General features: G+C 44.6%; 1 protein-coding gene across 5 annotated transcripts in view; it reads left to right on the top strand.

The window, feature by feature from the left end:
* The window catches only part of EFR3A (EFR3 homolog A), an 87,740-nt gene that overhangs the window by 37,002 nt on the left and 32,749 nt on the right, over nt 1-17,989 (top strand). For all 5 annotated transcript variants that reach the window (XM_053395295.1, XM_053395294.1, XM_053395291.1 and 2 more), the window contains exons 7-12: nt 1,327-1,476; nt 4,097-4,234; nt 6,032-6,110; nt 8,630-8,765; nt 15,239-15,403; nt 16,289-16,403. In XM_053395295.1, coding sequence (XP_053251270.1) covers nt 1,327-1,476; nt 4,097-4,234; nt 6,032-6,110; nt 8,630-8,765; nt 15,239-15,403; nt 16,289-16,403 — 783 coding nt within the window. The remainder of the gene's footprint in view (nt 1-1,326; nt 1,477-4,096; nt 4,235-6,031; nt 6,111-8,629; nt 8,766-15,238; nt 15,404-16,288; nt 16,404-17,989) is intronic.

Below are 17,989 nucleotides of genomic sequence, written 5' to 3'. Positions count from 1 at the left end.
GACTACAACTCCCATCATCCCTGAGCTCTGGCCTTGCTAGCTAGGGGTGATGGGAGTTGTAGTTCAACAACAACTAGGGACCCACAGGTTGAGAAAGGCTGGTTTAACTGGTGTATACCTGCAGCCCTAGACATTGCTGAAATTACACACTATAATAGGTTTCATAGAACTGTTTGAATGATCCCATCAGTGGTACTGCTTTATCGTACACTGGCAGTGAAGCCTTGTTTGTTTGTTCGTATATTTTATTTTTGGCCTCATATCCTGCCCATCATCTCAATATTGTCCCCACTCCAGGGCAGGTAGCAGGGGATAGAATACAAATATTAAAAAAAACCAATTCCAATAACAATGTAATTAGCTAGTTCGCAGTATAACTGTCAAGGAATGCAGTCTTAAACAGCCTGTACTAAAAGACATGTCTTCAGCTGATTCCTAAAACAGCGTCATCTTGGCACCAGCTAACATGTTATGCAATAAATGTGCACAATGTGTTACTGTACTCTCTTGGCCACATTGTGCTGCAAGCTGTATGCATTTGTGCAGAGGATTACATCGAATCACAGAATTATCAAGTTGGAAGGAACCCCAAGGGTCATCTAGTCCAGGCATAGCCAACCTTCGCCCTCCAGATGTTTTGGACTACAATTCCCATCATCCCTGACCACTGGTCCTGTTAGCTAGGGGTGATGGGAGTTGTAGTCCCAAAACATCTGGAGGGCTGAGTTTGAGGCAGGCTGGTGTATACATATTATCAGGAGGTCCATTCTGCAAATTGTAGGAACCAGGCCTTCAATGTGGTGGCACCTACTCTTTTGACTTCCCAGCACCTGAGTGCAAGACAGGTATTCTCTGCTGACTTTTTGTGCTTACTGAGGACCTTCCTCTTCCAAGAAACCTTCTAAGTTATCTTTCTGTATTGGAATTTTAGAAAAGGTGTTTCTATTGTTTTATTACTTGTTTGCTGCCCTGGGCTCCTTTAGAAGGTAGGGAAGGAAGCGTCATAAATAGGCATGCCATACATCAGGAAATTTCCTGACATGTCCTGGTTTTTGGGTGTCGGGGTGAATTTTGATGGACTGGCAAAATGTCAGGGAGTGCAAACAGCTCAAAAAGCTTAAAATCACTACTTTTGGGTTTCCCCAAATTAGCTCTACAATTTTGGGGTCTTCCTAAAAAAAAAAAAGGCTGAATAATTTTTTGGGTGCCAGGAATTTTTACTTTTTGGAAGTATGGCAACCCTAGTAATAAATTCAATGCATAAGTGAATGAATGAGCGGATCATATTATTGTTCTCTTCAGCCTTGCTTTGCTGTCTTCCTCTAGGATCCGAATTGCTGGAATCCGGGGCATCCAGGGTGTGGTTCGCAAGACTGTTAATGACGAGCTGCAGGCAACCATATGGGAGCCTCAGAACATGGACAAGATAGTGCCCTCCCTGCTGTTCAATATGCACAAGATTGAAGATGTCGACAGGTGTGTACGTGCATGCTCATTAAATCCTATTTAATTTATTTGAAAAATAAAAATGTATATACCACCAAATATCATGGTGGCAGGGCCGGATTTAGGTTTGATGAGGCCCTAAGCTACTGAAGGTAATGGGGCCCTTTATATGTCCAGCCGTCAACAACAAATGGTTGCTGTTTTTTGTGTTGAATATATGCTATATGGTAATTTATGGACCTAATAGGTATCTAAAGCCATTTGCCCATGTTGCCATGCAACCAGTCCATGCAGAATGTAGGCACCCTATATGTAGAAATGAACAAACCAGTGATATTTTAGGGAGCAGGCTAGCAGGCGGGGCCCATTACTTACGTCATAGGAGCCTACACAACACAAAACACCGTTGCTGTATGTAGGTTTTATTTTATTTGTATCATATATTGGAAATGTACATCCAGGTTTTTTTTCCTTTAAATTTTTTGGGGGCCCCCAAGAGAGTGGGGCCCTAAGCTACAGCTTTTTTAGCTTATACGTAAATCTGGCACTGGTCAGAGCTGATGGGAACTGTAGTCGAAAAACAGCAGATACTCAAGTTTGGGAAACCCTGATCTAAGGTATAGCAGGTGGCAAAGTGTGAAATGACTTCTTTGGTGATGGTGCCAGGCATGTCAATGGGACCCACATTTTTATCTTTACTGTGCCATGTAAAACTCTTTTTCTTCTGTTTATTATTCTCCTGTACTCTTAAGATATTAATTGCTTTTAGCTCTGCAAGCGTTGTCAATATTTTTCTGGGCTTGCATTTTTATTCTGGCGAGTGTGGCTAATGTAAGCTGCCCTAGAAGCATGAACGAACTGCTGCTCATACACTTCTAAAATAAAATGATTAAAGTTAGATGGTTCTCAGTCTCCGCTTTTCAGTTCCAAAGACAATCGTGGGTCTCGCTAGAGTTGGAGCCAGACGATTTTTTGAACCCCGCTGCCCAAAGTGTGGTTGTCATAGTTCAGTACTGAAAAACAAGGGAGGAAATGTATTCAGTACAGAAGATTTAGTGGTGGGGATGAGTTGTGGCAGAGTATTGGTTAATGTTGAATTGGATGTTTGGTTGCTTTTACCCACAGGGTCGCGAAAGATAAATTCATCCTGTTTAAAAACCCCTTTCAGGTGATGGTTAATTGTGCCTGTGTTGACCTGGGTCAGTTCATTCCGACAAATGCAGTTATAACCCTTCCTGCAATTGGGAACCCCATTATAGCACATGCATGCATCCTCTAAAAACTGAGAGAAGCCATGCTTTCCTCACAAGTATTCCTATGCAAATGTGCAGAGGTTTAATTAGCTGATTGATTACAATTCAGGCAGTGGATCAACTAAGGCTTTCAAAATTGGTAATAAAAACAGAACAGAAATACGTGAGTTAAATTTTAACTCAGCCGCTTTGAAATCGTTGTTTGGCCATTGCAAATGCTCCACTCGAAAAGGCTAATTTCACACCATCGACCCTCTGGATGCACGTATAATAAAGAGCTTGAAAACAGTGTTTATGGATTGTTGAACTGTTGGCCTCATACAGTGCAAGCAATAAGTTTCTCGTCTCATTTTCCTTTTGGATATTATGACTCTTTGCATATGGAGGCATTGCAGAGAGAAGCATCTTGAAGAGTGGGAGGAATAAGCAGATGGTGGAGGCAGATGGCCGTGTGTAGGAGAAAATAGTATCTGCAGCCCCACAGAGGAGGGATGGAAACACTTTCTCCACTTCAGGAAGAAGAAAACTTTAGGGCTGTTGTTTTCTTTCTTTCTTTCTTTTGGCAGCGATGTGATGCTGTGTGTCTTCTTAAAAAAAACAGCCACTCACAACAGTGGATACCCTGGTTTGATGAATTGCATTAATCATAATTAAGCATTGTGGCGATCACACAGGGTCCCTGGACGTTTCACCGCCTATTGATCCCTGTGCCACCACTTTATTTCTCGCTGCCACCACCCAGGCCCTACCTGGTACAATACTGAGTCCAGTCAGGTTTAAATTGGAACATAAACTTCTGTTTATTTATTGCAGTTTAACAAGCGTGTGGTTTCATAGACGGTATCAGTCAATTGCAATCATGGGGTGCCTATCCAGACCTATAACTTCCGCTACCTGCTCTCACTCACTAAACCACCTCTCAGATATTTACTTGTCTTCCTAGCCCCTAACTGTTCCTGACTCAGCTTATTTCACTACACTAACTCAACCTCCCACAAACTCTATCCCAATTTTCTCCCACTCCAACCAACCACCCAACAAACTCCCCCTTCACCCCTCCCAGAGCTGGTTTTATAGTCCCTCTGACTCCACCCCCCTGGGTTCTGATTGGGTAACCTGTTTAACTATTTCACCTCCAGCACTCTCATATGTTAACGTCACAAGTATATCATGGAATCACAGAATTGTAAAGTTGGCAGGGACTCCTTCTGCTAGGCCATGCCGGTCCAGCCTGCACAGCAGTGTTGGAAGCTGTGTGTGACATGTACCTCTCGAGTTGTTTGTGCTTGTGTGTCCATTCTTGGTTGATGACTTGGAAAGATGACTTGGTTGGACACAACCATGCATGCATACGTGTGAATTTAAAATAACTTAGAGAGCATATGGTTTTGTTTCAGTCGGATCTGCCCCTCTTCGTCAGCCTCGGGAGGGGAAAAAGAGGAAAACCCCTCGGCGCTGTCTGAGAATTGTTTCAGGGAACTGCTCGGCCGAGCAACATACGGCAACATGAACCATGCTGTCAGGCCGGTTTTCGCGTGAGTAGATCTGTTTGTGTGTGTGTGTGTGTGTGTGTGTGTGTGTGTGTAAAAAAGAAAGAAAAAGAAATGCATCTGCAGTGTCACATTTGGGACTGCACAAAAAGAAGCTGATGTGCAGAAACCTATGGGTCACAGCTGTTCTCTTGGGGGACACTGAGGGTGGACCACCCCCCCCCAAAAAAACCACAATAAAGAAGTTCAGTTGTCCTCTTGAATCGGAGCCAGAAGCTTACACCCAGTCATGTGAGTAGCTGCCCCAGTTTGGGATGCGGGAGAAATTCCAACTACCGTATTTTTCACTCTATAGGACGCACTTTTTCCCCTCCAAAAATTAAGGGGAAATGTGTGTTCGCCTATGGAGCGAATGCAGGCTCCTTGGCTTCAGCGATAGCAACGCGAAGCCTCTGAAGTGCAGAGGGAGCGCTCCCTCTGCGCTCCGGAGGCATCGCGTTGCTTTCGCTGAAGCCTGGAGAGCGAGAGGGGTCGGTGCGCAACGACCCCTCTTGCTCTCCAGGCTTCAGGGATAGCTGCCTGAAGCCTTCAGAGCGCAGCGTGAGTTCCCGCTGTGCTCCGCAGGCTTCGGGTTCCTTTTGCTGAAGCCGGGAGAGCAAGACTCCCCTGGCTTCAGCAAAAGGAACCTGAAGCCTGCAGAGTGCAGCGGGAACTCACGCTGCGCTCCGAAGGCTTCAGGGATCTTTGAGGCTGGTAGAGGGGGAAAGCAGCGCTCCCCCCCCGCCCACCCCAAAGAGCAGGTTGAAAGGAACCCAAAGCCCCCGGAGTGCAGCGGGAACTCCCGCCGCCCTCCTGAGGCTTTGGGTTGCCTTCACTGAAGCCTGGAGAGCGAGAGGGGTCAGTGCGTGCCGACCCCTCTCACTCTCCAGGCTTCCAAGGTAGCCGCCTAAAGCCTCCAGAGCGCAGCAGGAACTCCTGCTGCACTCTGGAGGCTTCGGGTTGCCTTCACTGAAGGCGACTGAGCGCACCTTGAGCGCACTGAACGCACCTTGTTTTAGATGGGGAAAACAAGGAAAAAAATTCTCCCCCTCTGTGCGCAGCGCCCTTCAGCGAAGCGGCAGAAGAAATGGAAGGGGCTCCATTTCTCCTGCCGCTTCGCTGAAGGGGTGCTGAGCAGAGAGGGGGAGAATTTTTTTTTCTTGTTCTCCCCCTCTAAAACAAGGTGCGTCCTATGGTTGGGTGCGTCCTATAGAGCGAAAAATACGGTACTTTGTATTTCAATGTTTGTCTTTTCAAATTGCGCTTCTTGAAAATAATATGTGAACTCAACCACATCAGCCTTTCTAAACGTGCTCTCCTGCAAATTCTGCAATTCCGTTCTCCAACCAAATTATGTGACTATAAAAATACATAACGATGGAGAACGACTTGCCAAAAAGTGCAACATATTAATGAAATTATTTCGAAAATGGGTACGTTAGGCAGAATTGCAAACAAATTCTCCTGCGTATTAGGAGAAGTGTGCACGGCGATGCTCTCGATTTTTTTATGAGGCCTTAAAAAAATAAAGCAAACTGATGCAAAAATGTAGAGAAATGAATTAAAGATCAGAAAAACGAGAAATTGACTGAAATTGACATATGCATTGACCCACAGTCGCAGCACAGTGGTTTGTAGGACTGGGTCATAAGATGTGTTCACTGCTGTCATATAATTGCTCACATTTAGGAATAACTTGATAATGTTTAAATCCCATTTGCTCTGAGCACAATGTAAAACAACGTTTGGGCTAGGGGTAGTTTGGTTTAATTTATTTTAATATATTATATTTTATCTTCTTAGACATTTAGACCACCACAGACTGTGGGATCCCAACGAATTTGCTGTCGCCATTTTCAAAATCATCATGTACTCAATTCAGGTAAGGTTTACTTCTCTAACTCTGTCATTTGAAGCAAAACCCAAGGAGGCAGATGTTCTTTGATGACAATCACTCATTGTTTAAATAACAGAAGGCCCCAAAACGCTACCAAATCCCTTCTCCTTCTGAGAAAATGTCAGACACTTACACATTAACTTGGTACTCCAGAGATAGTTGTTACGTCCCACCCACCCCGATCTGAAACATTTGGCTCCCAAGAAAGGCAGCTGTGTTCATCTTCCTAAGCAGCAAATTGTCTTTTAAACAGATACTTGACATCTGTGTTGAAATCTCTTTTAGACACTTGACTTTCTTCTCCAACCCGAATCCCCAGTCGTTTTAAGTAAAATTTTTGCATAGCTGTACAATGCAAGAGCAACTGGAATAATAGAACTATTGAGTTGGAAAGGACCCCCAAAGGCCATCTATAATAATAATAATGATGTATTATTTATACCCCACCCATCTGGCTGAGTTTCCCCAGCCACTCTGGGCGGCTTCCAACAAAGATTAAAAATACATTAAAATGTCACACATTAAAAACTTCCCTGAAAAGGGCTGCCTTCAGATGTCTTCTAAAAGTCTGGTAGTTGTTCTTCTCTTTGACATCTGGTGGGAGGGCGTTCCACAGGGAGGGCACCACTATCGAGAAGGCCCTCTGCCTGGTTTCCTGTAGCTTTGCTTCTCACAGTGGGGGAACCGCCAGAAGGCCCTCAGCACTGGACCTCAGCGTCCGGGCAGAACAAAGGGGGTAGAGACGCTCCTTCAGGTATACTGGGCCGAGGCCGTTTAGTCCAGCCCCCTGCAATGCAGGAATCTCAACATACAACCAGTCCTTGAGAACTCTCTGTGTCGCAGTGAGTCAGTGCATCTGGCTTTTAACCAGAAGGTTGGAGCTTTGAGCCCATTCAGGGATGGCTGTGGGCCAGATTGCTGCATTGGATTGGACTAGATTGCCCCCAGGATCCTTTCCAGCTCTACAGTCCCATGATTCTAAGTGTATGGAGCCTGTGGTAGCTTCAAAATGTAAACGGATTATCTCCTAACTGGGATGGAATGCTGCAAGCGCATAGACTTGTTCCTGAAGGATTCGTACTCAAAGGCTTACCTATGGGTTGGTGAAACTGGCTGCTGCAGGCCCCGGACACACACACGCACACACACACACACCTATGGTGGTGCACCACTGCTGTCACAGTGAGATCTAATGTGGGTGACTCTTCTGCTCCTTCATGCACCGCAACACAAAGGTGTGTGCTAAAGTCTTTTTCTGTCCCCCACCCCCCGGGAGGTGGGATTGTGATACAGTTATTTGACAAGGACACAAGGGGCCCTAGACACGATGGATACTGTTCAGTTTCATGGCACAAATAAATGGGTTTGGTTTCAATATTTAAAGCCCTAAATGTCCAGCTCCAAGGGTCTTCTGGCAGTTCCCTCACTGCGAGAAGTGAGTTTGCAGGGAACCAGGCAGAGGGCCTTCTCGGTGGTGGCGCCTGCCCTGTGGAACACCCTCCCATGTATCTGAATTTTAGAAGACATCTGAAGGCAGACCTGTTTAGGGAAGTTTTTAATGTCTGATGTTTTATCGTGCTTTTAATATTCTGTTGGGACGTGCCCAGTGTGGCTGGGGAAACCCAGCCAGATGGGCGGGGTATATTATTATTATTATTATTATTATTATTATTATTATTATTAGGCCAGAATCCATAATTCTTTATTGACTGCATCATTCAACATGATCCCATCCCCTTTGGTGGGTTAACATCACATTTGGAGGAATATCAGGGACTTTCTTATACTCAGTGAAACCATTGGACCATTAGATCAATATTGTCCACACTGGCTCTGCAGGGTTTTCCCTCAGCCCTACCTGAAGATGCCAAGAATTGAACCTGGAACCTTCTGCATGCAAAGCAGATTCTCCACCGCTGAGCTATGGTCCTCCCCCAAGATCTTGCTCTGGATAGCAACTCCTCTTGAACCCAGTTTTGCTGAAGCCCATCATATAATTATGTTGCACCAATGGCAGACTTTGGTAATCTGGTTCCTTGTGTGAGGATAAATTTTGGTGCCCTCCACTGGATCTCCTCAGTTATGGATCTTCTGAATTTTGCACCTCTTCAGATCAACACCTTTTGTGGGGGAACAGCCTGCACCACCCTAAATCTGACGCTGGTTGCACATTTTCACCTGCTTGCTGCACCCTTTATATTTAATTAATATGTGGGGGCCCAAACTATCTATCATCTATCATCTATCTATCTATCTATCTATATCTATCTATCTATCTATCTATCTATCTATCTATCTATCTATCTATCATCTATCATCTATCTAGGAGTGGGGCAAGGGAGTATAGATCTTTGTGTGCAGCAGGTAAAAATGTTGTCAACACCAGTTAAGTGTTTCCTCGGGCAGTTTGCATGAGAAAGGGAGAAAGAGCAGTTGGAATTAAATATCACAGGAAGCAGCTTTTAATTTACAATTGAAACCGACAAGTATTTTTTGATTTCTAGGCACAGTACTCTCATCATGTTATACAAGAAATTCTGGCGCACCTGGATTCTCGCAGGAGAGATTTCCCCCGAGTCCGAGCGGGTATCATCCAGGCCCTTTTGCAAGCAGTGGCCATTGCTGCAAAAGGTTCCATAGGTAAGTGCCGTGCTATGAGCATATCTGGGCGGGACTGGACACTAGTTCTCCATCATGTTAAGAGGAGCAAGTCTGCACCTGCTCAAGGGCACCGTTCATATTCATGTGGAAATAGGATATGTGTTGTGATTGTGATGAAGCAGAGCGGGGATGTCCAGCGGGCCTATCGCGATCTATTGGTAGATCTCCGGGAGGTTTTGATAGATTGCAGTCGATCGCTGGTTAACAACAACAACAACTATTTATTATTTATACCCTGCCCATCTGGCTGGGTTTCCCCAGCCACTCTGGGTGGCTCCCAACAAAATATAAAAATACAGTGGTCTGTTAAACATTAAAAGCTTCCCTAAACAGGGCTGCCTTCAGATGTCTTCTAAAAGTCTGGTACTTGTTTTACTCTTTGACATCTGGTGGGAGGGCGTTCCACAGGGCGGGTGCCACTACCGAGAAGGCCCTCTGCCTGGTTCCCTGTAACGTGGTTTCTCGCAGTTAAGGAACCACCAGAAGGCCCTTGGAGCTGGACCTCAGTGTCCAGGCAGAACAATGGGGGTGGAGATGCGCCTTCAGGTATTCCCTTTCCTCAGTGGTGGTAAAATAGAATCAGGCCCCGCCCCCTCGGCCTGCCCTCCATTGTTGCAGGATCTCAGCAACTTTTCCCTGAACACGCCCCCTGTCTGAGGAGTTGGCCATCCTTGAAATAGAGATACTCTCTCCCCTATACTGGAGAAATCAGCTACCCGATTTTGTTCTGTGTCTGCTGACTTTTATGTACATAGGTTTTATTTGTACGTTCCATCGCCAAATGGACATGCAAGGACATTGGAGGTGGGTTAGGATACCAGACTAATAAAAAGAACAATTACGTATTTCTTCCCTGCAATGTGATGAGCTGGATCGGGAAAGAAATATTGTCTTCCTTCCTCACTGAAATGTCTGGTTTTATATGTGTGTTAGATTTCTGTCCTGCCTCTGCTCTCAAAGAAGTCCAGGGCTCCTTGAAACAGATGCAAATGGTTGCAAATGATTTAATAATCTAATAAGTTAAAGCAGCCCCAGGATTTTCAGTCTAGACTTGAATTACTTTATTTTATTATAATTGTTTTGATACTATTCATATTTTTTTTCTGCCCATCCACTGCTAATGACAAACCCCCCTTTAATTCTTGATTTACGTTATGGTGTGTTTGTTTTATTATTTTTTAATATGTAAAAGGATGCCATATTTTTTTTAGTCCCAAAGAGAACATTTTTATATTTGCCGTTGCAGATCAAACAACAGGTTGTGAAAGCGTTGTCAGATGTGTGGAGGGGAAAAAAATAAAAGAACAAACCAGTGACTCATTTCAAAGTCACACTAATTATGGTGCAATCGAGCCAATTGCCTCATCTGTGTATTTTCATTTGGGAACATGCACAAATTGCTCCCAGTTGGAAGCCTTGACCGCCTAACAATGAACAGTAGTCTGGCACGATGTGTGTGTACTAGCTCATCAGCGCTTTGGGGAACAGCGAACAATAGTATAAATTGCAAATCCCAAAAATGATGGTGAGCTCGTGGTGGCGGTTTTCAGAAAGGCGTAAGGGGAGGAGTATGTTTGGAACACCCCCCAATTTAAAGTTGCAGCAGAACGATGATTTGGCCAACATTTCCAGAGCTCTTAAGGATGATTTGGTTTAACTCCAGGAATTCTGGAGGTGGCTATGGGAGGGTCGGGTGATAAACGTGTCTGGTTATAAGGCCAGGAGAGAGTTGGCGGCAAAAAGCCAATTCTTAGGGCGGCAGTGGCGCACTGAAATTTGGTTTCGACTTAATTTGATTTATTCTATTTCAGTGCCTCTTTCCATTTAAACAAATCCCAAAGCGGTTTACAAACAGTAAATAACAGCAACATTATTGAGCACCGCAAGTACAGTGGTAAAGGTAAAGGTAAAGGGACCCCTGACCATTAGGTCCAGTCGTGGCCGACTCTGGGGTTGCGGCGCTCATCTCGCTTTACTGGCCGAGGGAGCCGGCATACAGCTTCCGGGTCATGTGGCCAGCATGACTAAGCCGCTTCTGGCGAACCAGAGCAGCACACAGAAATGCCATTTACCTTCCCGCTGGAGCGGTACCTATTGATCTACTTGCACTTTGACGTGCTTTCGAACTGCTAGGTTGGCAGGAGCAGGGACCAAGCAATGGGAGCTCACTCCGTCGCAGGGATTCGAACTGCCGACCTCCTGATTGGCAAGTCCTAGGCTCTGTGGTTTAACCCACAGCACCAGGTTAAGTACTTAATTCGTTCCGGAGGTCCGTTCTTAACCTGAAACTGTTCTTAACCTGAAGCCCCACTTTAGCTAGGCCTCCTGCTGCTGCCGCGCTGCTGGAGCATGATTTCTTAACCCGAGGTACTATTTCTGGGTTAGCGGAGTCTGTAACCTGTAACCTGAAGCCTATGTAACCTGAAGCGTATGTAACCTGAGGTACCACTGTAAAGCATAAATCATGTAATATAATTAACAGTAAAAACAATTGCAATCTAGGACCCTCGTACCTATGGGACCGCCTCTCCTGGTATGTCCCACAGAGGACTTTACGGTCTTCAAATAAAAACATCTTAGAGATCCCGGGCCACAGGGAGGTTAGGCTGGCCTCAGCCAGAGCCAGGGCTTTTTCGGCCGTGGCCCCGATCTAGTGGAATGCTCTGTCACAAGAGACTAGGGTCCTGCGGGACTTGACATCTTTCTGCAGGACCTGCAAGATGGAGCTGTTCCACCAGGCCTTTGGCCAAGGCGCAGTCTGACCCCCTCCTTTGGTAATCCTCATAGAACTCTAGCCCAATGGTTGCCATTAATTTGATTTGAATTGATTTTAGAATGTATTTCAATTAATTGATTGTGATTTTATGTATATTGTGTTATTTTTACTGTTGTTAGCCGCTCTGAGCCCGGCTTTGGCTGGGGAGGGCGGGATATAAATAAATTATTGTTATTATTATTGTTGTTGTTATTATTAATCTATAAAGCAATATTAACAAAATAGCAATTAAAAAAGAAGCTAAACGCTGTTCTCACACACTCTTTCCCCCCACCAATGACTCAGAATCTTTCAGTCTGTTCAGTTCATTAAAATAAACACACACACACACACATTGATTATACAGGTGTTGTAGAAATTTAAAAGAGAATGGAGAATGGAGCTCTCCCTTCCAGGAACCCAAAAGGAGAGGATGCAGGCTCCAAATGAAAAGTTAGGCCTTTATTGGAATACAAATGCACATAGGGACAGCGTCAAAAGTAAGGCGGAGGCATACACACACACACACACACACAAAAATCTCACTACAGCCAACCAAAGGCAACCAACCACATCCTAGGCCACCCCCAACCTCTCTCACCACCAAGGAAATACAACAAGCAAGTAGTAAGAGAACCCACACAAGTGGCGCTGGCACAAAACCCCACATATACACTAAGTGGAGGAATAGAAGCATTGACACCCCATCCCACTCGCCGTTCCCCCCTCCCCGTCTTTTCTTCCTAACCTAACACTGTATGTAGCACTAATGTCTCACAACAAATGAAACTGACCTGTAGAAAATGCAACTTGGAAAAAAAGAGACAATGCATTTATTTTTGTAAACTAAGAAATTTTTAAATAAAAATATATTTTTAAAATGTAAGGAGGAGGCTGCAAAGAACCACATCCAAAACAATGTTTCTGAAACGCTTCCAGATTGCACACGTGATTTCTATTCGCTAATCAAAGGGTCACAGCAATCTTATCAATTGCAACCCAGTGCCATCAGCCTGAACCAATCGAAATCATTTGGCTCTTCAAATCAGCCCTCATCATAATATCCTGTGATTACATATAATCATTTTTCAATGTCTTTCTTTATTAAGAATCAGACTAATTTTCCTATTCATTAAATGTCTCCCAAAATCCTCTTTCATCTGTCTACAGAACAATTCAAGATTAATCACAATTGCCATGCCTAGCTGATTCTCTGTTCGTGCATACAATGGCCGCCATAGATTCTAACAGGTTATTCTTTCCAGTATTCTGGAATGGGCATTTGCTACACACACAACCCAAAAGCAGCTAGTTCTATACTGTAAAAGGCAGGCACAGCCCTCTTCAGTTTACCTAGACATAGGCTCAAAAGAAAATGGAATCATCAGAATGGTACAGTTTTATGAAATTATCATTTTCTCCATCAAGGAGGACCCTTCTCTAATAGAAATACGGTGGTGCCTCGGGTTACATACGCTTCAGGTTACATACGCTTCAGGTTACAGACTCCACTAACCCAGAAATATTACCTCGCGTTAAGAACTTTGCTTCAGGATGAGAACAGAAATCGTGCTCTGGCGGTGCGGCAGCAGGAGAAGGCCCCGTTAGCTAAAGTGGTGCTTCAGGTTAAAAACACTACTTAAGCCAAGGTACAACTGTACCTATAACAGAGCCATATTTTAACTTACAAGTTATTAAGCTAAACCTGTGACCTGTCCAGGGCTGTATTTAGGTTTGATGAGGCCCTTAGCTACTGAAGGTAATGGGGCCCTTTATATGTCCAGCTGTCCTTTGTCAACAACAAATGGTTGCTGTTTTTTGTGTTGAATATATGGTAATTAATGGGCTTAATAGGTATCTAAAGCCATTTGCCACTGTTGCTGTATGTAGGTTCTATTTTCTTTGTTTTTATCTTATATTTTGGAAATGTACATCCAGTGTTTTTTCCCTTTACATTTTTGGGGGGCGCCCAAGAGAGTGGGGCCCTAAGCTATAGCTTGTTTAGCTTATACGTAAATCCGGCACTGGACCCAACCCTCCGAAAAGTGGCATTCAAGGCAGCGACCACCAGCAGTACAATTACAACAAAATGCAACCATCTCAATGCCCTTGGGTTTATTCAGCTGCTTCCCTCTGGGCCTCTGCTCCTATAGCCAATGTTGCGCCATATTGGGTGGTGCACATGACAGATTGGACTTGATGGTCTGGGTCTGCACTGAGCGACTTGCTGCCGGCAGAACAAGCAAGGAGACTCCAGGACTCTTGAGTCAACTCCGAATTGCAGATGCCCCATAGGGAATAGGCCCAAACTTGAGCCCTGGTTACCACCGTTATTGACAAGAAGATGGCAACTTTGGCTTTGTTAAGGCTTTAGCCCTTGTTCCAGAACCCCATGCCCTTTCTCCAGGCAATACAGGTCCACACACAGAGTCACAATAACAACAAGGCCTTCTGCCTGTCCTGGGACTTTATTGAGATCCCCTCTTGAGGCAGCCATAGATGCCCATAGCTCAGCCTGGTCCCAGTGTGCTTGGTGGGTTCAGGCTAAGGGGTCACTCTCTTCTGAGCCCTTTGACTCCCCAGCTGTTGCTTGCTGTAGGCTGTGGGGTTTGGGGAGGGACAGATCTAGCTTTGAAGGTTTAAGGTTTAAGCCAGTTTGGGTTTGTTCAAATTGCTACATATCTGGGGCTCCCAGTGGGAAATTTGTTTATCCTAAAAGAGGCAGAAATAAAGGATGGCAGGCTTTGCATACAGGCTTGGATCCTGAATACTGTGTGCAGATGGAAGCATATAGAGAAGGGGCTTTTCCTATCTGTACTTCCCCCTTGCAGTTTCTTGCTTCCCCCGGCCAAAGAAATTCTCTGGAGAATCAGGAACACACACACACACACAATGAGCTCATTCTCCAGTTATACCTTTGGTGGTAGAAAGCAAATAAAAAGTGGAGAATGGCTTCTCCATTAATGGTCCATGACTCTCAGCGCATTTAGCTGAAGACAACATCTGTGGAGAATTTTTTCACTTTTTTGTGTTTAAGAAAGCTGAAGTAAGATGCCTCCATTCTTGACACTGTCCACTTGAAACAGAGAACCCAACATTTAAGAACATGAGAAGAGCTAGATCGCTGGATCAGGCCAAAGGACCACCTAGTCTAGCATCTGTTGCTCACAATGGCCAACCAGATGATTGCAACATCACACTCGCTGCCACTGATTCAAAGCCACTGGTATTCAAAGACATGTTGTTGTTGTTGTTGTTTAGTCGTTTAGTCGTGTCCAACTCTTCATGACCCCATGGACCAGAGCACGCCAGGCACTCCTGTCTTCCACTGCCTCCCGCAGTTTGGTCAAACTCATGCTGGTAGCTTCGAGAACACTATCCAACCATCTCGTCCTCTGTCATCCCCTTCTCCTTGTGCCCTCCATCTTTCCCAACATCAGGGTCTTTTCCAGGGAGTCTTCTCTTCTCATGAGGTGGCCAAAGTCTTGGAGCCTCAGCTTCCGGATCTGTCCTTCCAGTGAGCACTCAGGGCTGATTTCCTTCAGAATGGAGAGGTTTGATATTCTTGCAGTCCATGGGACTCTCAAGAGTCTCCTCCAGCGCCATATTCAAAGACATACTTCTCCAAAATTTGGGTCCCAGGGACCCACCCTTTTGTTCCCAAAGGTTGAAGCCATTGGTTTTCGTCTCTCCACAGGCCCTACTGTCTTAGAAGTGTTTAACACCTTACTGAAGCATCTGCGTTTCAGCGTCGATTTCGAATTAAGTGACAGGCGTAGCTCAGTGAGCAGTGCCAGCTTCAATGCAAGTGCCAAGGAGAATGACGAGAGAATTGTCCAGAATGCTATCATTCAAACAATTGGTGAGTCATTTTAAACAGTTTTAAGGTTTTATTTGTGGGGTGGCGGCAAAAGCAGTCCTCTGAACCACCCTGAGATCTGCGGGTACAGGTGTAAAATAAATAAAAGCAGCCATGATAATGATTAAAAAAAAATCATGCAATATTATTATTAGTAGTAAGAGCATGCAATATTATTAGTAGTAGTATTACTATTATTTTGTTGTCTCCAATGCTAGTCCTACTTGGAGACACATTTGACTAACTTAGGTCCATTAATTTCCATGAGTCTACTCTTGAGTAAAACTTAGCTGGATGTTTTTATTTATTACATTTGCTAGCAACTTTGGGGGGGGGGGAGTCTCAAAGCAACTTAAGCTGAAATACAACGTACTAAAAACTAGGAAAACCAGAAAATACCAAAAATGCTCATCCAGTGACATAACAATGGCAAATTAAAATAAAATAAAACAAAATAAAGTAAAAAAGACTTTTCTAAATTGCACAGTCTCTAGTCCTGAGTAATCCACATACAGTAACCCCTTCGGATGCTGTTTGACTAAAACTCCCATCAGCCCCAGTCAGTAAGGCTGATGGTTGGGAATGATAGGAGTTGTAGTCCATTTGGAGAGCACCACATTGGCCACATCTGTCCTAATGCATGTTAACTGGAATATTTTGAGTTCCTTTTTCTTCTTAAAATCTAAAAAAATCATAACAGGAGAGGGAATTTTTTTACATGGAAAATAGCAAAAAAAGAGAACTAAAATCATAAGCATGATAAAATCCAGCCTGGGGTGACAAAACAATTACCGATTGCTGGTTTTTCATTTGGGGCAGAAGAAAATCAATTGTTTCTGTTAATATTTCTTTCTGGAATTAAAGAAATAATAATATTTTTACACCTAGGTTTCTTTGGAAGTAACCTGCCAGACTACCATCGGTCTGAGATTATGTTGTTCATTATGGGGAAAGTTCCTGTTCTGGGAGCAACTTCACACACCCTGGACACAAGCCAGTTTGGGTTTGTTCAAATTGCTACATATCTGGGGCTCCCAGTGGGAAATTTGTTTATCCTAAAAGAGGCAGAAATAAAGGATGGCAGGCTTTGCATACAGGCTTGGATCCTGAGTACTGTGTGCAGATGGAAGCATATAGAGAAGGGGCTTTTCCTATCTGTACTTCCCCCTTGCAGTTTCTTGCTTCCCCCGGCCAAAGAAATTCTCTGGAGAATCAGGAACACACACACACACACACACACACACACAAACCAGGTTGGCACAGGTCAAGGTGGAATCACTCAAAATGGTGTGGGGAGACTTAGCATGAACACAACCCAACTCTTTAAAATAGCCCTATTCTTTTTAATCTGATTTCCATAGAGAAAAGTGTGTAGCCATAGGCGGTTTCCAATTTTGTCTGCGAAGCGAATAGCAACTGGAGAGAAATAGAACTGCATTATATATGCTGAAATAAGGGTGGCGCTGTGGGTTAAACCACAGAGCCTAGGGCTTGCCGATCAGAAGGTCGGCGGTTCAAATCCCTGCAACGGGGTGAGCTCCCGTTATTCAGTCCCTGCTCCTGCCAACCTAGCATAGAATCATAGAATCATAGAATCATAGAATCATAGAGTTGGAAGAGACCACAAGGGCCATCGAGTCCAACCCCCTGCCAAGCAGGAAACACCATCAGAGCACTCCTGACATATGGTTGTCAAGCCTCTGCTTAAAGACCTCCAAAGAAGGAGACTCCACCACACTCCTTGGCAGCAAATTCCACTGTCGAACAGCTCTTACTGTCAGGAAGTTCTTCCTAATGTTTAGGTGGAATCTTCTTTCTTGTAGTTTGGATCCATTGCTCCGTGTCCGCTTCTCTGGAGCAGCAGAAAACAACCTTTCTCCCTCCTCTATGTGACATCCTTTTATATATTTGAACATGGCTATCATATCACCCCTTAACCTCCTCTTCTCCAGGCTAAACATGCCCAGCTCCCTTAGCCGTTCCTCATAAGGCATCGTTTCCAGGCCTTTGACCATTTTGGTTGCCCTCCTCTGGACACGTTCCAGTTTGTCAATGTCCTTCTTGAACTGTGGTGCCCAGAACTGGACACAGTACTCCAGGTGAGGTCTGACCAGAGCAGAATACAGTGGCACTATTACTTCCCTTGATCTAGATGCTATACTCCTATTGATGCAGCCCAGAATTGCATTGGCTTTTTTAGCTGCCGCATCACACTGTTGGCTCATGTCAAGTTTGTGGTCAACCAAGACTCCTAGATCCTTTTCACATGTAGTGCTCTCAAGCCAGGTGTCACCCATCTTGTATTTGTGCCTCTCATTTTTTTTGCCCAAGTGCAATACTTTACATTTCTCCCTGTTAAAATTCATCTTGTTTGTTTTGGCCCAGTTCTCTAATCTGTCAAGGTCGTTTTGAAGTGTGATCCTGTCCTCTGGGGTGTTAGCCACCCCTCCCAGTTTGGTGTCATCTGCAAATTTGATCAGGATGCCCTTGAGTCCATCATCCAAGTCGTTGATAAAGATGTTGAATAAGACCGGGCCCAAGACAGAACCCTGTGGCACCCCACTAGTCACTCTTCTCCAGGATGAAGAG

The sequence above is a fragment of the Podarcis raffonei genome, chromosome 7, assembly GCF_027172205.1.
Source record: "Podarcis raffonei isolate rPodRaf1 chromosome 7, rPodRaf1.pri, whole genome shotgun sequence".
Taxonomy (NCBI): domain Eukaryota; kingdom Metazoa; phylum Chordata; class Lepidosauria; order Squamata; family Lacertidae; genus Podarcis; species Podarcis raffonei.
The sequence above is the reverse complement of the archived record's forward strand: the minus strand, read 5'-3'. Positions and strand labels throughout refer to the sequence as shown.